General features: G+C 42.4%; 1 protein-coding gene across 2 annotated transcripts; it reads right to left on the reverse strand.

The window, feature by feature from the left end:
• Positions 1–516: 516 nt before the first annotated feature.
• cplane1 (ciliogenesis and planar polarity effector 1) lies at positions 517–17,951 on the reverse strand. Of its 2 annotated transcripts, XM_058618154.1 has the most exons (50): positions 17,636–17,951; positions 17,254–17,402; positions 16,162–16,297; positions 15,953–16,072; positions 15,420–15,652; positions 15,213–15,316; positions 14,971–15,127; positions 14,780–14,883; positions 14,436–14,618; positions 14,101–14,350; positions 13,791–13,985; positions 12,949–13,706; positions 12,633–12,823; positions 12,139–12,219; positions 11,886–12,041; positions 11,639–11,806; positions 11,329–11,560; positions 11,097–11,233; positions 10,789–11,006; positions 10,540–10,704; positions 10,040–10,187; positions 9,774–9,883; positions 9,535–9,684; positions 9,311–9,422; positions 8,875–9,190; positions 7,686–8,786; positions 7,482–7,594; positions 7,302–7,393; positions 7,151–7,215; positions 6,655–6,910; positions 6,265–6,552; positions 5,369–6,025; positions 5,097–5,278; positions 4,916–5,003; positions 4,723–4,831; positions 4,489–4,623; positions 4,276–4,338; positions 4,076–4,161; positions 3,682–3,907; positions 3,318–3,562; positions 3,113–3,212; positions 2,782–2,967; positions 2,462–2,504; positions 2,267–2,371; positions 1,996–2,176; positions 1,845–1,900; positions 1,612–1,773; positions 1,356–1,495; positions 1,046–1,281; positions 517–962 (listed from the first exon to the last, which is right to left on the reverse strand). In XM_058618154.1, the coding sequence occupies exons 2-50, from the start codon at positions 17,332–17,334 to the stop codon at positions 807–809; spliced, it is 9,576 nt and encodes a 3,191-aa protein (XP_058474137.1). In that variant the 5' UTR covers positions 17,335–17,402; positions 17,636–17,951; the 3' UTR covers positions 517–806. The 2 variants fall into 2 exon arrangements, with proteins under 2 accessions (XP_058474137.1, XP_058474138.1); XM_058618155.1 differs by having other exon boundaries at positions 11,639–11,803; positions 17,254–17,950.
• Between the last annotated feature and the right edge of the window lie 3,290 nt (positions 17,952–21,241).

Consider the following 21,241-nt stretch of genomic DNA (forward strand, 5'->3'; position numbering starts at 1 on the left):
AATGCGCTCACAGCGCCGCCGCTGGTCTGTGCCATAACTACACACATAATGCTTTTTATTAACGCAACGAATTCCTTTTATGTTTATTGCTTTTGATTCGCAAGCGAAATGGATTAACAAATATTGCACCATAGCACCTTTTTGAGGAAAATAGCGTTATTTCTGATTCTTATTCAAAACGGGAAAAGCCATTGTTTTGCACTAAAGAAACAAATAGGCAGTCCCGAGTTCTCAAAAACACAACAGATAACATACAATGTAGGAAAAAATACAAGAGCACTAGTTAAAACCAAGTAATAGTCCGTTGTTTAACACAGTTCAGGGAAAGAACCACTTCATCAACACCCTGTTGTAATATTTAATATAATGTATAATATTTGTAGATCCACTGCAAACCTAGAGCCTGGCTTTATTGTTCTCATTAAATATCACTGGACTATGTCAGTCATTAAACATTAAGGTGTTGATGTGTGATATGATGAAAATGAATGCAAAACAGCTAAGATGTGTGTCAGATATTTTTATTCTTATTGTAGTGTAGCAAAATTTGTACAAAAATAAATTACAAATCTAAAAAAAAACACTAAGCACACACTCAAATGGCACAAACATGTTTGTAGAGATGAATTGTCCATTACAAATAATTTATAAAAATCACACTGTTAAAATAGATATTAAGAGATATCTCAATTACACAATTTACAAAAGTTCTGATTCATAGTATATTTAGGCACAAGAGACCTTTCAGCACTTTTGGATCTACAACAAACATGGCACTCTTTGTCCCTTCCTTGAGACACCTCAGCTCAGTCGTCCACCGCAGCCACCATCCTCTCGATGGCAGCCCAGTCGATTTTGCTGAGGCTGCTGCTGGCGCTCTCTGACAGGTTGTCCAGCCACTCCATTCCTGACACACCAGCTCGGGCACCGTCTTCATGCACATTCAGCAATCTGGCCAAAGCCTGACAAAAGTACAGTGACGTGTGAAACACCACATTCCTCTCAGGTACAGACAAATGTATAAATACAGATTTGTAATTCTTACTCTGTTAGACTCTGAGCTTTCTGAAATAGGCTCCAAAAGCATCCCTTCTCCTCCGTCTTCCATCCTTGCCTGCACCTTCTGGAGTCCTCTGCCCATGGACGCTCCTCCTAAAGGTCTTTTGTTGAAAGGCGTCTTTACTCTGTCATGACGCTCCTCACTCTGGCTGGCAGGGGGTTGATTGGTGCGGCTCTTTGCGTCCGTGAGCATGCCATGTCTGGTCACCTGAGACGTACGATCTTTTGGAGGAGAGGTAACTAATCTGTAAAAATCTGGGACTGTGTCAAATTAGGAGAGTTGAATATTACAATACCTGGATTATGTAGCTCCAGTTTCCTGCTGGGATCATCTGAAGGCCGTCCCTGCACCTCAGCAGTCCCATGAAGGAGGGACCGAGTTGGTTCCGACTGGGGCTTGAAGCTTCTTTTCTCAATGGCAGATGTACTGTGAACCCTGAGAAAAATTAACCTCTATTACCAACAGTCTAGAACCAAATCACTGAATAGTTGATGATTAAGTATTGATTGATATATTAGAGGAAAAATAATTATTTAAAGTGGTTAGATTACCTGTAAGTGCTGCCAAAAAGTGGAGTGGAGGTGGGCTGTGTGGTGGACCACACTGGAAGAGGCTGTGAAAGAGTGCGTAGGACTGGAGGAGTGGTGGGGACGCTGCTAATCAAAGCACAAGCTTCATTCGTCCTCTGCTTGTGTTGCTCCAGGAGCATTAACCTATTAAAACCAAATTCAAGTTTAGCCACATTCCCACACAAGCAGCACAGTCAATACTAGCAAGAACATACCTTTTCTTTTCCAATCTACTTCTCCAAACAGTGGCTTCATTTCTGTTTGCTGATTTCTGTGGAAAGAAAGGGAACAATAGGTGAAATATTAAATATATGTGATAGATAAAGAGAAAAAATACCTATTCTAGAACTGGGGCCCATATCTCACCATTTTTCCAAAGGCAGAAAAAGGCTTTCGCTCCCTCTCTCTCAGGTTTTCTCTGTGTTTTTGATAAGCAGCCAGTCTTTCCCTCTGTTTCCTTCTCATCCAGATCCTCAGCTCTCTCCTGTCTTCATCTGGGCAGACACTTTTCTGTGACGCGACACTACTTTGCTGCTGATGCACCCTGCTGTGGGTGACATTGCCTTTCAGTTTAGGCATACTCATATAGGTCACACTTACAGCCGTTTCAGTAGCTATTTGTTTAGCAGCACCGTACCTCCAGTCCACGTCGGTTGGGGATAAATACCCTTCCTTGACCAACTCATCTAGGATTTCTGCTGTATCTGACAGCCCAGTCTGGCCCAGAGTCTCGTCTTCCCACCTAGACATGAAGTGCAGAGTATTGTGAAGTGATAATGTGATCATGTAACTACAACACGGTTACACGGCTTCAGATTACACTTAAACTTACGCATTAGATATTCCAGATGTGTCAGTCAAATGATTTTTCATCTCTGCGGAAGAAACACATGAAATAGTACTTGAAACATATAAAAAGAAAAAATTAAGAATCGGTGGGAAATCACAAAAATCCCTCGAGTAAAGTCAAATAGTGCAACAGCTGATTTGAGGTCATGCGTCCCTTTGACTTTATACATTTTTAAACACATTAACATCTTCTAATTTACAGTTACATGACATAACCAGCAAATGTGTACAGCCTGTATTGATTTTACCTTTAATACACATTTTTAAATATCTAGCTCTTAACTTTATATATTCTGAATATACCTTTCGTTGGAGGGCTATGAAGGTAACATGGACCAGCTCTGTGACTGTAGGGAGTGGAACAATAGAAAGAAGGCTTTTCCTCTAGAGTGTGGGAGTCACCATGAAACACAAGCCTGTCGTCCTTACTTTCCTCTTCCTTTTCACGTCCATTTGGTTCAAATAAAGTGACAGATTGCGGCATCCATGCTGGTATGAACAAAGAGAGCACACAATGTTGTATGTTACTCTAAATAAACTATTTTTCTCTTATGAGTTCCAAAGACTTGTAGTACCATTTAAATGCAATGCAATTAATGATTTGGCTTGAATAAAAACATGTTTAGAGGCCGACCTGCGTGTGGAACGGACAGCGTGACCGTTTTTTTTACTGCCTTGGTGCTCTTTGCATCAGGAGACAAGACTGGGTTGAGGTTCTCAATGGTGTTCACCAGCTACACAAAGACAAGAACAGGACTATTAATTACACACATAAATGTGTCAGCCTAGTAGCCATGTTGTAAACTCAGATGAATACAATAACAGCTCAATAATAATACCATTCGAGAGTTTGAAAAGTCATTCTCCAGATAGTCTGCAATTTTCTGCAGTGCGGCCAGCTGAGCATCCATCTCTGACATGCGAGCGGAGAACCAGACAGAAGGAGGTGATGAGGAGGCTCTGAGCGTTCGATGGCTCAGTGACTTTATGGCTCGACAGACCTCAGAGTCAAATGGATCTGTGACTCTCTCTGGATCTGTACTGGATTCATTGTGACTGGGTGTTTGAGAATCCTCAAGGATATCTTGAAAAAAGAAAAACCCACACAGTTCAACACATCATTTACAACCACAGCATAGCTTAAATCATCACAATATAAATAATCCTAACAAAATAAATGTATAAAAATGTCAAAATAATGACCTGGGTGGATAGTAACGTGTTTTTCTGTTATTCTGATGGATGGTTGCGGTGCAGCAGCAGAACTTCCAACAGCAGAAGTTGCAGGAACATGAATCTGAGCAGAAGTAGTTGAACAATGGACAGAGGGAACATCTGGTGCTTTTGGGCTGAGACACAACGCCAAGTCTTGGTGCAGAGTTTTGTCTTCTAGGTCCACAACACTTAGGAACTGGTGGCCGTGCAGGTCCTGAGAACAAGACAAGACAAGAAGTAGTGTATTAGGATGTGCATTAATTAAAGTAACCACTAGTTAAACATGTGTTTAACAAAACAAATGTGTAAATTGTTTGTGTACAAAAGAGAGGACATGAGAAGTTTAAACAACAAACATGAGACTCAACATGAGTCAACCTACATGTGTGGCTCTTTCCAGAATGGTCTCTGGTTCCTTTCGTTTCTCCTTTATGTCTTGAATAAGATGCTCATTATGTGACGTTTGTGCTGCACGGAGAAAAACACAACATCACACAACATTTAAAGGTTATTTTATTACTTGCAAAAAGTAAAAAAAGCAATGCAATTTGTCCACATGTGTACAAATACTGATCAACTTACAGTTAGGGCTGCTGAAAGTCACAGAAGTAGAAACACTTTTATCCACAAGTGTGGGAGGACAACCTAAAAAAAGAGACATGGTAAACACACAGTATTAATTTATTGTTGACTGGATGCAGAAAGAACATATATTAATGCAATTAACATTGTAACAACTGTGCAATTATATTAAAACGTTAACAATATCAACACTGTATAATCCCTCTTCCTTACCTGAGTCTGTGTTGGTGAAAGCATCCTGGCTCTCTGGAGGTTTTTTACATGTGGCAGCAAACGCGTGGAGCTCCGCTGAAGTGGGCAGAGGCTTGTCCAGTAACTTCTGGTCACTCAGCACAGAGTCAAAAGACCCTTGGAGGTAAATGTGAATAAAAAAAAAAAAAGATGAATACAAATGTAAACACAATAATATAGGATACTGTAATCCACAGAATTTAGATCTAGATTTACCAAGAGGAAAAACAAAGTTGTGTGCAGGGGCGATATTCTCTGCAACTGCAAGTGCAGGCTCTTCTTCATTTTCATGATTTACAGGCTCATCTGTTGACTGCAGGCATTCCTGGAGAAACACATGGCAGTTGAATTACAATTTGATATTGTTAAGTGTATACAATACCCGCTGCTAAAATAAATGATGTTTCACCTTTTCTGGAGGGATGATGGACTCATTTGGCCTGAATGTGACCTCCGTTTTTCTTACCCTGTCGACTCTCTCCTCTCTCCTCCTCTGTCTGTAAAACACACACAGCGAGCAAAGCGAATGACACAGTCAGCATCACAAAATGTACAATAAGTAATATGACCAAAAAAAAATATGGGATTGCCTCTTGCTGGAGGTAAAACCAGGAGAAGTTGCAGCTGCACGGGTGCTTTCAGGAGGCGGATCTACTCGAAGCAACTGCATCTGAGCCTCGTCAGCATTCGGCCTCGTGGTCACTGAACTCTTCAACTCATCCAAGGTGATAAGACGAGTCATTTGTGTCCGAGGAGCTGCCGAGGGTAAAAACTGTGGGACAGACAAATATCTGTAAATCAATTACAGTGCATGACTTGACGAATCCTGATTTAAACAATTGTAATTATAATTCCTGCTTGCCATTTTGGGTCCAGACTCTATGTATGAGAGTTTCAGCAGAGGCGTTTCTCGCACTGGAGCCGCAAAGACAGACGAGGGTGTAGAGGAAAATGGTGTGGGGAGTTTAGGGAACATGACGTCACTCTGGGCAACAGGCTGAATGTGCAGCAGCCGGAGCCCCTGTGTTAGAGCAGGTGTGTGAGCTTGTGAAGCAGGAGGAAGTAGCGTTAACTCCTGCCCCTGGGAATGAGAATTTGTGGGAGCAGGATCATGTGGATTATTTAAACTCAGTTGTCTTCTTAGGACAAAGGGCCCGATTCTTTTTTCTTCTTCAGCCCTCTTTGACGTGGCTTGGTGATTGTGTCTGAGCTCGGGCTGATGGGATTCCAGCGTTGCAGGGTTTGCAACATGCAGCATCCGAGGCTCTTGAGCGGGAGGGTAGTGTGGGGCACTGTGATTGGGCAATGGATGACACTGAAGCTGTAATTTCAAGCCCACGACTGGGGGAGCAATGTCATTTTGTAGACTACTATTAGAGGGCAGCAACACGGGAGCGCTCGAGATGGTCTGACTGATGTCAGAAGTGGCAAGGAGACCCTGGGAGGATGGGATTAACGTCTTGCTCTGCGTAACCTGGATTTCTGGTGACTCCACGTGGACAGAGAGAGGAAACATTCCCTGAAAAAAAGATAAAAATTTATTAAAAAAAAGATCCAAGATCACAATGTCACAATTCGTGGAGCTTAAATTGTGAAAGATCTTCTCAGGGAGTAATTTAACACATGGATTAAAAACCACAGAGTTCAGGCCTTGTCCCCTTGTTGAGTTTATTTTGGAGTGCAGTAGTCTGATTATCATCAACATCTTGGCAAAAATGTATGTGGCAGGTTCTGCTAGGCAGTAAATATGATAAATACCTGATAGTTAACACCTGCACCACCGGACGTGCTGGCTCGATTGCTGGTGATTTGTCTCTGGCACTGTGTCATAGAGGTTGGCACACTTGTCTGTGTCTGAGGCGCCACCGAGAAGGAGGGTTGAACGGGTAAGGCATTTGGCTGAGGGAAGACACTGGTTACATAAGACGATGGCACATGAGGCTGTGAGGAGTTTATGTTCGACTGAGCCAACGAGTTCTGCTGGGCAAGCTGCAGGTTGGAAAATGAAGCGGCCAGAACCTCCATCATGCTCACGTAGTTAATGTTCTGCAAAAAAAAAAAAAAAAAAGAACAAAAACTCTTCAAGTAACAGTGAATAACGAGAGACAGTCGAGTACAAAATGTCCCTTTAAGTTGATCTCTTCTTACCTGAACTAATCTAAATAAATCGTCACCCAGTTGCTGTCTCATGTTTGGGGACTGAGTGGACGGTTGCTGAGTGGGTGCTGTAGAAACAGTAGAGGGTGCAGCAGCCATGGGGTTATGTGGCTGAAGGCTTGGAGGATCTGCAGGTGTATTAGGTAACAGTGCTCCAAGGGAATCAGTGACCACGGCATGGACCAAAGCCTCAGGATGAACAGAAGGAAGAACTTGGGGTTCTGAATGAGGAGGAGCTGGTAGATTTCTAGGATGGCAAAAAAAACATTCACATTTTTGACAATGTATAATAACAAAAAAAATTTTAATGTCAATGCATTACTACTAACTACAACCATACAAAACAATGCAAAAATGCATTGATGTCTTAGCAATGTTTAGAAACAGGCTTAAATTCTATAAAAAAAATATGCAACACTAGAGATGTTGCCATTTACTGCAGCATTTGTTCTTCCACTTCAAAAATATTTTACATATAAAAACTCACAGAGAGTTGGAAGTGAATAGATCGTCTGCATTTTCTGAGACGCCCAAGTCTTCAAGCTTTAAACTCTGCAAAGGACAAAAATGCTGGTTATTTGTTTTTCACAGGTGATGGACACAAAGTGTGAGACTCGCAAATTGTAAAGAAAATTCACCTCATCGGGTGTGCAGGTGTTTTCAGAGATGTTTTCATGCAGAATAGAAGATGACTCCTCCACACCCTCACTGCCACTGCCACTGCTCTTCCCTAAAAACATCAACTACGTTAACAAATAATCTGCAATTGCTTTACAGCAACGTTTTTTTTTTAAATCCAACATAACACCGTGACTGACCTTCTTTTTCAGGTGTGACATCTAAGTCATTGGGAGAGGTCAGTTGATCCTCGTCATCAGGGAGAGGAATCCTGTGACGTGTCACTTTCTTTGGTTCATCTGCGCAGGAACCACTGCAGAGAAGCAGACAGTATGTATGTGTAAAACACAAGTGATTAAATCAGTACACTTTGTGCTGTGGGTATATACTCATCAGGCACTCACATGGACAGTTCTCCTTGTAGATTTTGATCGAGTCCAGCGATGGGAGTGTTGGTGGATCCAGGGTAGCCTGTATCAATGCTGCTCTCCCTCTCCACTTTCATGTCCACTTCAGGTAGCAGCGCGGGAGCTACAGGCCAATGTGTTTCCGGAACATGGCTGTTGGCACTGCTTTGGCCTGTCCCTTGTAGTGCAGTGTACCTCCACTCCAGTAAGCTGAGGGAAGTGAGGACCGCAGGCGCTGAGGCTTTGACACGAATCACTACTCCTTCATCAGCTGTTCCTGTGACGCCTCCTCCCCTCTCTTTCATTTTTTTGCCATGGTGTCCCAGCAGCACCCGTCTATCAGCCCAGCGTACCATCCACTCCAGCAGCCTGCCTAACTCTGGAAACTGAGCCTCTAATTTGGGGTCCAGGACCTGCTGCAGCTCAATTACTGCTTCCATTGAAGTTGGGGAGCCAAATATTAGGTTCTCTGGTGACTGGCCAATGGGAAAGGCACTTTTTATAGGGCTAGCATTAGGACCACCTTTCAGTCTTTGGGCTAATGGCACAGTGTTTTGCTTCCGGAGGCCAAACAAACCTTTTTGTCGACCCGTTCTCAGGCCAGAAAAAGAGCTGACAGAAAGGCTAGCTCTGGATATCAGGGCTTCACTCCAGATGGAGGACGTTTGCGGTTCAGGGGTTGTATCTGGTTTAATAGGCTTGTAGCAGCACCCAGCTCTGAACACTGGAGGATCACTGCTCCAGTGTTTCCTCCCCAGATGCTGCCTGTCTCTTTGGCGGCGATGAACAGTAGTGAGCACATCAAATGTGAGAGAATGCAACTCTCTCTTCCTCAACTGGGAGGAGAAGCTCTTCAACAGGGGAAGTTCGCTGCCCGGGTCACCTCCATCAGCACTACCCTTCTCTAACTCATAGCTGAGGAAGAGCTCCAGGAAGTTCAGATACTCTTCGTCTTCCAACTCAAACTCCCAGGTGCCGACCACTGGCAGGGAGGACTTCTCATTCCCTTTGGTATCCTCTGGGTGACTCTCCTCCTGAATGGCACTTTTAATCTTAACAGCATACTCTCTGTCTTTTACTTTATGTCGTTTTTTGGCTCTGAAAAGCAAAAAACAATGCCCAGAATAAGCCACAACACAGACGCTGAGACCTGAGCATAACAGAATAACACTTTCACACTGGATACCTGGTCTTGGATTGGCAATGCTGTTCAGGGGAGACGGCCTTCGATGTGTTTTCTGCTATGTCTCCATCACTGCACAGTGGGGGGAAACAGCAGTCAGTTAAAGTGCTTGTGCTCAGGCTTGTGCCCAGTGAGAGCTGCCTTAACACGGCCATTCCGTGTTTGCTTCCTCTCTCCTCGTCTTCCTCCTCTTTCTCCCACAGATGGAGCTCAGGTGGGGCCAGGTGCCTGCGCAAACGCCCCAGATGTTTTCTCCTTTGCCTGTATTTGTCCTGAATCAGAATCATCATTGATTCATTCGCCTCTGTTTTTTCCCCTTCTAGAGACAGAGAACAGACAACAATCAAGTAGGGCAACATTCAAAAAGAGATCCTTTAAAAAATTTTTCAAAGTGCTTCAGTCACAGATTGTAATTGTCCTGCATTTCAAAGGTCCATACCAGGAACATTGCATTGCCTCAGTCTCTGTAGCAGTGTGTTATACTTTTCTCTCAGTGGGACTTTGACCGACTCTTCCTCCTCCGGGAAGGCTTGCACCAGTGTATCTGCCACCTATATTTAGAAGCAGGCAAAGATGAGAAATGTAGTCACTCAGGTTCAGTCCATTCCACTTTACTAAAACACTTTTTGTGGAAGAAGAAGCAACGAGGAAAAGTAATTTCACCAAAGGGATGGGCGGCAGTTCAGAGACGAGGCTCAGCAGAATGTCCTGGAGAATTTCTTCGGCATTGAGGAATCGGGAGAAAGGCAGAAAACGACGGGCCCAGCCTACAGCCTCGACACAGCCAGACCTCACGTCTGAGTCATCGGGGAGCTACAAGACACAAACATACACGCATGCTCACAGGGCACCGGTTGCTAAAAATACATGTCACATACTCCGACAGACATGTATAACGGTACCTGTTCATCTCTACCAAGATGTCTAGAGGCCTGATACTTCCTGCTGGAAATGGAGAGTTGGTCCCGGACATGCAACATCCAGCATAAACCGCACAGCTCTCTGAAACAGACTAGTAGCAGAAATAAGGCTTATACGATCTGTAAAAGAATGATTAAATACATCCATATACATATATATATACATATATATATATATATATATATATATATATATATATATATATATATATATATATATATATATATATACATAAGTGGTATCTTACTAATAGTTTGGATGGTATCAGGGTCCAAATGGCCGTCTTTGTTAGGCCCGCGTCTGAAGAATCCACGGCGGGTGACAAACTTCATCAGACCCTCAGGGAGAGCCTTCTCTTCCTTAGGAGCTGCTGGATACGGGTACTTCTTCTTGATCTGAAAACACCATTAGTATGTCAAACATGTCGTGTAATCAATTCTACAGATCATAATGAAGCACAATTTGAAGTTTTAAATGTATTTAATTTTATAAGGTGTTCTAAATGAACAAATCATGACTTTTCTTCTCCTTAGAACAAAGCCTTGGATCTTGAATTTGTGATCTTGGATTTGTGTTCCATGAAATTATAACCCCCCCCTCCCCAAAATATGTTGTTCTAAGAAAGATTCAAGTACATTAACTCTTGCTTACATTAAAACTGAAAAATAAGCAACACTATATTTCCACATCAACATTTTCTTTATTTTATTTGATCTAATAAAAAAATCTTTAAGCCCAGTAGCGTACCTTGTAAAGTATGTGTTTGGCACGGCGCAGATTAGTGATGTACCACTGGGCAGCTGGATGGCAACAGCGAGCAGATCTCAGAAGTAAAAGCAATCTTTGGAGAACACCAGACACCTTGTGACGTGCTGCAACCTCTGCAAAGTGCCCCATTGTTCCTATTGGGTCCTAAAAAAAAATCACACATGCGACATTTCATTTTAAGGTTTCTATGTAAACATTTGTCAATGTTGATCTTCTCCTCTGTTGTACCTGTGTGTTGGGTGAAGGCTGAGGGCAATACAGAGGTGGAGAAGGTAGATAAAGTCCATTGGGTACCAACATAGGGAGACAGGAACATAAGTCTTTGGCTGTGTCCAGCAAGGAGGACAAGGGCGAGGACATGACATTCACTCCCGCCATGACTGATGCTTTCAGAATCTCCTGTATGGAGACCAGTAATAAATCCAGGTCCTCTCCTTCCAAAAGGTCTAATAGAAGAAGGTGAAACAACAAAACTATTAAAATTAAAGGGATTTCAGGGGGTCGTGGTCATTTTACAGTTGCCAGGTCTCAAGCACCTGTGAAGCTCTTGTCATCATCCTTGTCTCTGTGTTCCTTGTGGTCAGGTTTGTTTCCAAGAAGACACTTTAACTCGGCCTGAAAAATGTTTTCCGCTTTCCACGCTGTTGGTAGGAGGAGCTCTCTCCTTGTCAGCCTTGTCATGACAGATGTAAAATCAAATTTAATATATTTCAGCAATGGCAATAGCAAATAAACACTTTGTATGTGTATGAATCTTTTCACACTGACCGAGCGAATTCCAAACGGTCAGTGCAATAGCTCGTATAAGCCAGACTCAGCGAAACCGCCGTCTTCCAGTCCCCGAGATTGTAAGCCAACCACACAGCCTCAGGAAGCAGACCCCCGAGCAGCAGCAGGTCCAGAGCATAGTCAACTGTCCACACCTCTGACAGATGCTGCCGTCGAATTGCAGTAGCCACCTCCTCCTGGCATAAAGGTATCAAGCGTCCAACATCTGGAGCTGAGAAAATACCAAATTATGAATGCTGTGATGATGAAATCGCTTCAAATTGATCTTTTTTTATGTTTGGAAACATACCATGAGGTAAATGTAGTGGAGGCAGGACAGCCACATTGTGAGGAGGCAAGATGTGGAGTGGCTGGTTGGCAAAGTAAGAGGCCATAAATCTCCCCAGGCTCTGAACCACTGCACAGGCGGTTTCATTGTGAAGATCAATCGGAAGCCACGAGTAAGGAAAAGAATCTGCTGGAGGACATAAAGGAAGGGAATAAGGAATATGTCTTACTTTGACAGTGACGTTCACTTCACTAAAACGCTCTCTGACCTGTTATGTTGTCCTTCTGATGTCCAGACCTGTGCAGTATGAGGCGAGCCATGTGGTCGCCCAACGCTTGGGCTTCCCTCAGGTGGTACTGAGACAAAAGACTGTAAAGAAGCGCCAGACCAAACCTTTGCTCCTGGAAGACCCTACGATCACACACTGATAAAAAGACAAATAATTAGTATTTGAGACAATAAGTAAACATGAGGTGTATGTTTATTAAAAAAAAAAAGAAAACGCAAGCAGTGCTTCTCACTTTTGTTACTCTCCTCACATATCTGTGCTCGCCAGGCATCAGCGCTCTTTGGATACAAGCCACAAAGGTAAAGATGCTCACCTGGAGGAAGAGGAGGAGGAGTCAAGATTTTGACAATAAGGGAGAGAAATATGGAGCAATATGGAAATGAGATGTTTCACTCATCAGCTCACAATTAAATTTGTCAGTCATAATTTATATTAGAGCAAATATTTGGTAATAGCATTTGTTTACTATTATGGTATTTATCAATTTTGATAATTGTGATTACCTTGATATTTCTTAACAATATTATGTTATTACCTAGCTGAATGATAATAGATGGATGAATTCAATAGATTGAATTACTTAAATATCACCAACATTTACTACAATACTATTACCATTATGTGTTACCATTTTGCCTATTAAATAAATCAGATAATCAACATTTTATTACTTTCCTGATACTGGTGCAATTAAACATGGTTCATGTTTTAAAACATGGTTCTAACCTGGGTAACTCAACAGTGCAGGGCCTTCTTCCAGTCTCTCTCCTGTAGCCTGCAGGGCCATCTGCATGTGGGACATGATGAAAGACAACTGTTCCTGTTCCTCCTCCCAGCCATCGCTGCCTTCATATCTTTTCAGTTCCTCCAGATATTGCTGGGTGACCTTGTATACCGACTGCCACACTCCAAACAGTCTAGCCAAACAATAGAATCTCTTATCACTGACATAGTAGTAGTAATAACGGCATCTCCTCTGCAACATATTGTTCACAATTTGCTTATACACTGTGGTACATAAAAAAAACACTTTGATCTCTACCTGCTTGAAGGTCGCTGAGGAATATGTTGTCCGTTATTTAGGGAGGTCAATTTCTTTTCCTTCTCATCCCGTAGCATCGGAACATGATGAACATCCGAAGGCTGTGAAAGAGATTCCTTCTCTGCAGAGGACCAGATAGTTCTTTGCTGCAGGCTGTAAGCGTTGTCAAGGGAATTGGAGACCAGCTGCAAGATATGCAGGATGGTGGATAAACTTTGAGATGATAGTTGATAGTGACCCGACTGGTAGGATGCGGGATGAGGTGTCATCAGGAGGTGTACCAGCCGTTTACTGAGCTCCACCACCAGGCCCAGGCAGTGTGTCCCATCTGAGTGAGTGTTGTCCCAGGGAAGAAAAGATAGAAGGGCTTTGATAAGATGGAGAAGGCGAGTTGAAACCGAGGTGTTTGCTTTGCTCGGGATCAAATGGAGCAAAGCGGCGACTCGCACCACACAAAAGACGGTATGCTTCAGCAGATGAGCTCTGTGTTCCACTGCACTGCCTAGAGACATGCTGAAAGCCCAGGCCGTAAGCAGTCGGCTCTGGATTTTGCCAAGTTCCTGCCGAAGAAGAGGCATCCTTCTCTCTCCTTCAACAAAGTCATCTTCACAGTCTTGACCAGTAAAAAGTCCAGTGTCAGTGCGTGTGTCCTGGGCATGAAGAGTGTCAACCATCGAGGCAAACTCCAAACGACCACCATCCTCTATATGAGAACCAGCAGGAGGTCCGTCCAAATCAGAGTCATCATCAAGGAAAGACTACGAAACCACACAAGCAAGCACAAAGTCAAAGCTGTAAACCATGAAACAGCAACATTAAACATTCTATGACATATGACTGACCTGTACTTTTTCAAGAAGCCCTGTGGTTCCACCCAAAGTCCCCAGGTCCTGCAGGAAAAGTGGCAAAGTGGATCCATCTGTGGCTGCTGAAAAGTCTGCAGTGTTGGGACCACATGTAACTATGGGGTTTAGTGGTTCAAGGCTGCTGTCAAGAGTTAGACAAGAAACAGACTCCAACCATGCTCTCACATGAGCCTGAAAAGTGAGGCAAGACAGTGATAAAATGAAATTAGTCCTGAAGAGAGCACAAACAAAATCTAAAGCTGAATAAAATCCCCCGTTCCCACTTCTAGCAGACGCGGTTTACCACCTGAGACTGATCCAGCATCTGGCTCATCTTCTCCAGATCCTTGACTGTGTCCTTCAGAAGCATTTTTAGCATCATGGAAGGAGAGGGCTTATCAAGCACCTTCATAACTGTGGCCATGTAGCCATCAGACACGATGAGATACAGCAGCCGTGGATGCCAGGTCACAGAATATCGCTGCCTCAGAACATCACGCATGGACAAACTAGAACTGGAGAGAGAGGCCTCCCCTTTCCCTGCAGAGACTGGTGGCCTGCACAGAGGGTCAAAAAACATATTTTTTAGAGACAATAATTAAGAGCAGATAAAAACTTGTAAAAACAAATGCCTCAGTTTACCAATAGGTGACAAGAGGGTGTAGGGGCAGGAACTGTGCTGGCCCAAAGTCAACATTGCAACCACTGCTTGTTAGAGTGAGAAGGCCCCCAAGACGAGCCAACATCAGAAGGGAACCTCTCTTGAGAACACAAGCCAAGAAAAGACTGTTGGGCGACCAGCTCACACTGCCCACCCAGTAAGATCTAAAAGAGAGGGGATGTAAAGTTCATTTATAAACAAATACACACTGTACATCAAAGATGTTGAAGCAGACATTTTGCTGGCCAGTATGGGTATTTATATCTGTTTAGCCTTTGTGTCATTTCCAGAGTTCCAGAGTTTACACATGTAGTGAATACTGCACCTTATGTATCTGGAGGGAATCTCCATTGTTTTGATTCCACATCCTCCAAGGCCACTTGATACTGAGACGAAATTCTGGGTGCTCACATAAAGGACCTGTGTAGCCTAGTATCAAAAACAGATACATATTTTAATTGACTTTTCTATAGATGATCCAGAAAGAAATCTGTACAACATGAGCCCGATGCTCACCGTTGGCTGTCTCTGGTTCAGGACGATGGCTAACAGTTGGCCATCTGGGGAGAAAGCTGCCACTAATGCCCCTCTGGACTTAACTGGTTGGCAGGGTGTGGTGAGATGAGTCAGTGGGTATGTTTTGGTGACCCACTGTACACTATATTCCACAGAACTGCAAAAAAGAAAGATGACTTTATTACTAGCACAATATTCAAGTCCTAAGACTTTGATTGATATTACGCAGACTTTTCACTCACCCAACTCTCATGTTACGTTCTTCCCACTGAATTTTCAGACAGGAGATTATAAGTTTCTCCCCTGACATGAAAACAAGAGCTGACAAACAGACATCACCTATAGCCTAAGGGAGTTTGGAGAGACAAAGATATAAAGCCGTAAATTTGTGTCACACCTTGAAACACAACACACAATATTAAACATATGCTCCCATGAGGAGTACAGACCTCCGTCTTCACAAAAATCGTGTGCAGCGATGCTTCTTTGTCGTGTGGCGAGGGAAGAATGGTATCCTCAAGGGGCCTCATCTGTGCCCAGCATCCATTTACTGTGCCATCTCGTACTCCCGACAAATCCCTGGCATCCATACACTCCCACAGGAAAACGTGTCCCGTTATGGCGACGAGGAGCACATGCATTCCATCCCCTGACACCTGAAGAGACAACCTTGTGGAATTTCCTGTGAACACACACACAAATCCATCGTTTAGGATTTGATAATTCAGTGAAAAACAGGGAAGAGCGAGTGCAGATCATGTTATAAACACCTGTTCACAGCCTGCAGCCATATACTGTATGCACGCAAACTAGCAATTGTACAACTCTTGAATGAACATACTGTCCAATGTCTGCCAGTTGCATGCATATTATATTCTTGTATCAGAACTTGGATGATTATAGTGAGATATAACTCATGTATAGAGTAACTTGTCATGGAATTTAAGGAAACAACACATACATTTCATTTAACTGTGAATACCTTGAGCAGAAGTAATCACGTGAAGTACTTCAGGGGCAGCTGCAGCAGTCTTCAACAAGTCTCTATCCCTGTTCCACAGAAAAAGCTCCCCTGAGACCAGAACTCCACAAAGCCATGTACCTGGAAACACAGCAAAGAAGTGTAGTACATGTATCCTCAGACCTGACAGATGATGAATGTTTTTTTTTTCTTTGAGTTTATAAACTCACCACATTGTGATGAAGTCATGGTCAAGACGTTGTTGAGCAAAGGATGGAGTTTAGGGGTCCTTTTCTTTGTGCGACCGGAGACCATGTTGATCTCACTAACGCGTTTGTCATCTAACAGGAAGACAGACTCCTTCTCCTGAAGAGTGACATAATAATAATAATATGATTCATTGGTATGCAAGCACTTTTCAAAACAAGGCTCCAAAGTGTTTTAAAAGGTTAAAGCCATTAGTGTTTTCAGAAGTGATTTGAAAAACGTCACTGTTTCAACAATCCTCCGATCCTCTGACAGAGGAATTTCAGATCTAGGAGGACCCTGACCACAAGGAACCACCAGCAAAACACTGTCTCTAAACAACAATGGATGTGGAGTGCTTTAAAACTAATCCATGATGTATTGAAATCCATTCTTAACTCGTCTTGTGAAAAAAAATTAAAAAGGCACCAACTGAGCAACGGTGGAGCAGGCACCACTAGTATTTAATTTCCCACATTCTCACATAGCTGTGTACAGGGACATCTTTCACAGCACAGCATCACTTTCTATCAGCGAGATGGGCGTCTTCTATACAGCACTGAATATCATTTCCTCTAGGATGCCCTTTGGGACAGTAAGGAGCAGTAGGAAACTTTATAATGGCACCCTTTTTGATTGGCAGGGCATCTTATAGGACACTGCATCACTTTATATCACAGTATATTTTGCTTTAGATGACACAAATGAATGGCAGCCAGTAGGACACTTCCTTGCACTCTAGGGGTTACTTTAGGGCACTTTAGTGTGTGAGGTTGCCCCCCTGTGCACGCCACTGCCAGAACAACAGTAAATAGTCACATTACAACCAGGGTTTGCATAAAAGATTCTACCAACATTAAAGCAGATGTGCTAAAGCAACAGAATACCTTAATGACCACGTTATTAGTGACACATAATACCTTTTTGTTTATATAAAGATAAGTCACTCTCAGATATTACATCCAGGTTGACACAAGGTTGTGAGTCATTTCCATCTGCCATGTGGAAAACAAGCTGGTGTTGTACAGTATGTACTGGTGTAGTACTTTGTAACTTTAGCACTTCAGTCTCCTCACCTGCCCAAGCCAGCAGAACCGCGGCCATGGCTTCTTCCTTTTGATGCTGGACGACAAAACGACCTCCAACTTTAGCTCCATGTTTTAAAAGACGTCAGCATCAGCTCATCGTAGTGGTTGTACATGGACGAAGAAAGGACAGAATCCCTCTGGACACGCACGATGACATATTAATGTTCACATTCCGGTTATCTATAGCGCTTATGTTCACGGCAACGTGAGTCATGTGTTCACTTTTGTTCGCATTAGCCACTGTTGTTATCACACCGTTATAAAGGTGGCAGCGTTAGCCGCCTAGCTAACCGTGTTTAGAGCGAAACGCGCTGTTCCCCGTAAAATAAATACCTCACCGAAGTACGTCACACACACCGTCTATACTCACATGCTATTTGAATAAAAACATGTATTATAACTGTGTTTAGACTGAAGCTAATCGTGAAATATTTCGAAACTCCCTCCGATCCTGCGGCCAAACTCGTTTCCCATGATCCTCTGGGGGGAAGCTATGTTGCGTTGCCGTAGGAACATAGATGTAGAGGCGTCGTCGTGAAAACAGAGGGATTTGCGGACAAGTGAGCATTTCCACAAGTCGTGTTCCTGTTTTCTTAGTTTATTACACTGTCACTAGTGTTTTAATTTGAATTGTTATACTTTTTGAAATTCTTGACTTAACTGCACGTTTTAGTGAATACTGGGGTGAAACTATCTCATGCTGAATATTAACGCCCTCCTCACAAAGAATTTTACGGTAAAAAGCCTGTGATCCAATGCATCAAGCTGAAGGACATCAACATCCGGTTTTCACAATAAAACACTGAGAGTACCGTATTGAGTGCAAGTTTGAAAGCACATTTCTCAATGGGAAAAATAATATGTTGTGCTCAGAACATTGATATCTACCAGTGTACTGGATATTAGGTATTTTCACTGTGCAATTTTTGAGAAATTTCAAAGTAAAAGTCCCATATTTGCACGTTTTAATAATAATTAAAAAAATGCAATTAAGACAAAAAAAAATCAGTTTTAGTCAAAGATACATTTCAACAAATCCAAAACATAAACATATGACACTCTAAGCACAACAACAATAACTGATGTGGTAGAAGCATGCTTTTACCACCAGATGGCAACATAATTTAACAGGAACGACCTTGATGTACAATTACAATTTGATTTAGATATCTGCAGCAGATATAAAGTGGCAGAAGAGGGTTTTTTTTTTTATTTGTCTTGCTCTCTCTGTTTGCGTGCAGCAGAGCAGTTTCCTTCACAATATAGATGCTCTGGTCGTGTGAACCCATAAGCAATACTGCCTTTTATTGGCTTGTACCGAGAGTTATTAGGTTTGCCCCCCTGGCCCCTGCTGGTATTTAATTACCCAGGCTCTCTTCATCATGATGAAAATGACAGCAGCCATTGCCAATAGGTGAAAGAGGAGACTTAACTAGACCTTAATTGGTTCATTTGCCCCTGCTTGCCAGGCACAGATGGAGCACTTTATTACTGACAGTGCCAGGTTCATTTTGTCCTGATGTGGGCTGTCTTAAAAGGACACGCTTGACAGTACTTGAGGACATGGGACAGAACAGCATGATTATCAGGATGAAAGTGGTTAGTGCATTTGTGTATTCATAATATAAGCTCAGGCGTTCTTTTGTACTCCAGCTTGTTCCAATATGATACCACATCACGGTCGTTCTTATCGGACTATTGATTGTTTCTCATCAGGGCTTTTTGTAGTAGTTGTTTGTCTTGTCTCCACGTGTTGTACGCTTATGAAACTCTCTTGCATTGTATTAACCTATTGTGGTGATGTTGCTGTCCCCCTGCACATGTGATTGTTTGCATAAATATGTCACCATTATTGAATCTGATTATCATTTATAGTGTGTGTTATACAGTGGTGTGATGGAGGACACAGTGGAGGCAAGAAACTCATGAATAACAATCTGTGAAGCTTGTGTTTGTTAAAAAAAAAATATATTTGCATTCAGAAACACATGCTTCAGTTTCAAGTAAAAAAAAAAAATTACAGCAAACACTTTTTCTTTTTACAGTTGATTCAGCAAGAAGAAGCCAGTCAGAACAAGGGCCGATCTGCTTGGAATTTGCATGTTCTCCCCGTGTGTGCAAGGATTTTCTCCAGGTTCTGTGGTTTCCTCCCACAGTCCAAAAACATGTAGATTTGGAGACAAATTGGACACTATTGACTGTAGGTGTGACTGTGGATGGTTTTTTGTCTCTATGTGATACTGTGATGGACCTGATGCACCCCGCCTTTCACCCTATATCAGCTGGGATTGGCACCAGTGGCCCCCACAACCCTCATGTGGAGGATAAATTGGTAGAAAATGGATGGATACGCAACATATCCTGAAATGTTATTCCATAAATCATAGACAAAGAATAACTGCCTTAATATGTCTACGGTTGCATTACTGTATTACCATAAATCTTTCTGAATCATAATAAAAAAATAGTGTTCTAATATGAAGTCTGTCGTCTTTGTTATATCTGAACATTGCCTGCTCACACTATGAATGTTGGATTACAATTTTTTTTTGATTGAGTGCTTGCATAATGCTGCTGTGTCCACTTTTACTGTGTCTATGGCCATTACAACAACAACAACAACTTCCACAGTATATTCTTCCTGTTCGATACAAGGAAATCAGTGCATGGCAACCTCATTTGCCATCTGCAGGCCTCATAGTGAAAAATGACATGCAGGAGCTGTCAGGAAACAATTCAATACTCAGTCTGTCTGCTTCGAGCCGCGCATGGGCTTGGCTTTCTCAGGAAAAGAGAACAAAATGAACGCCTGACTGTGAAGGGCCGTGTCGAGAGTGTGTCTGGGTTACATTTACAACAACACGTTGTTCTATTTAATTCATTCTATTTAAAAAACTTGCCTTGCTAACACCTGATTACCACAGAGTCATCAAAAGAGCATATTTATTTAAAGCACACGTACGGTACACAAACCATTGGCCTTACAGTATAACATGTACATTTTGGCAGCCACAGCTAACTATTATTACATTTAAACTGGGTGAGGTGTAAAGGACAAGCTGTCATTACGATATGAATATGTCAAACATATCACGCCTTTAGGAATTTATATTGATAAGAGCTCAACTTTCAGGTTTATCCGAGGCATAAGTGTTTTAGACTGGGCTGTTTGCATTTGTAAGAATGATTAAAGTACAACGACTCCTGCGACTTCTGTCACTCCATCGTTTAAAAGAGTAAAATTTACATTTTAAGGACTGGATTAACTAGTTATTTTACTGGTCCTCTTAAATGATAGTTTCGTGGGTGCTGGCTTGACATAAACACAACACACCCTTTCCATTTCGACAGAACCTGTGACAGGAGGAAAAGCACAGGTTGGGCTAATTATATTAATGATGATGGCTTAATTTCATTCAACAGTCCCCGGCGAGCTGTGCCAATGAGTCAACTAGCACAATACCACAACTCAAAATGGGAAGACACTGTTGGCACAGAGAGAAATTACGCCTGTGGCTTTCATCCTCTGACAGATTGTCTGCTGTGAAAATGGCATATTAAATTCACTCCGGCACCACATCGTGACAAGCTCTTATCCTGCGGATTTTTAACCTGTGAGACAGGATTAGTTGTCGCTCGGTTCTTTATTTTCTGTCAGGCCGCAGTCTTTTGCTCAGGAAAGGTGTTTCTACCCCATTTGTGAACATGACTTTATGTCCATAGATCCTCTCAGATTAAATAGAGATTGGTGCACCCTCTCTATTGTGTCTCAGCCTGGGGCAGGAAAGTAGATTTAGTAAAATACCGCAGCTCTGAGCTATATACAGCATATAAGCATGACTTAATTTAGATAGATAGATAGATAGATAGATAGATAGATAGATAGATAGATAGATAGATAGACAGATAGATAGATTGTTATTTCCACCATTGCTCCACACAGGTGCAGGTTGTTTATCAATACCTTTGCTCTCAT

The sequence above is a fragment of the Solea solea genome, chromosome 19 (genome assembly GCF_958295425.1).
Source record: "Solea solea chromosome 19, fSolSol10.1, whole genome shotgun sequence".
NCBI lineage: Eukaryota > Metazoa > Chordata > Actinopteri > Pleuronectiformes > Soleidae > Solea > Solea solea.

Excerpts from the sequence above, each read along its gene's own strand:
- cplane1 (XM_058618154.1), bottom strand. The coding sequence starts at position 17,334 with ATGGAGCTAAAGTTGGAGGTCGTTTTGTCGTCCAGCATCAAAAGGAAG. Across the intron at positions 11,007-11,096 it reads TGATGACAAGAGCTTCACAG|ACCTTTTGGAAGGAGAGGAC; the intron begins GTGCTTGAGACC and ends TTCTTCTATTAG. Across the intron at positions 9,685-9,773 it reads ATCTTGGTAGAGATGAACAG|CTCCCCGATGACTCAGACGT; the intron begins GTACCGTTATAC and ends TGTGTCTTGTAG.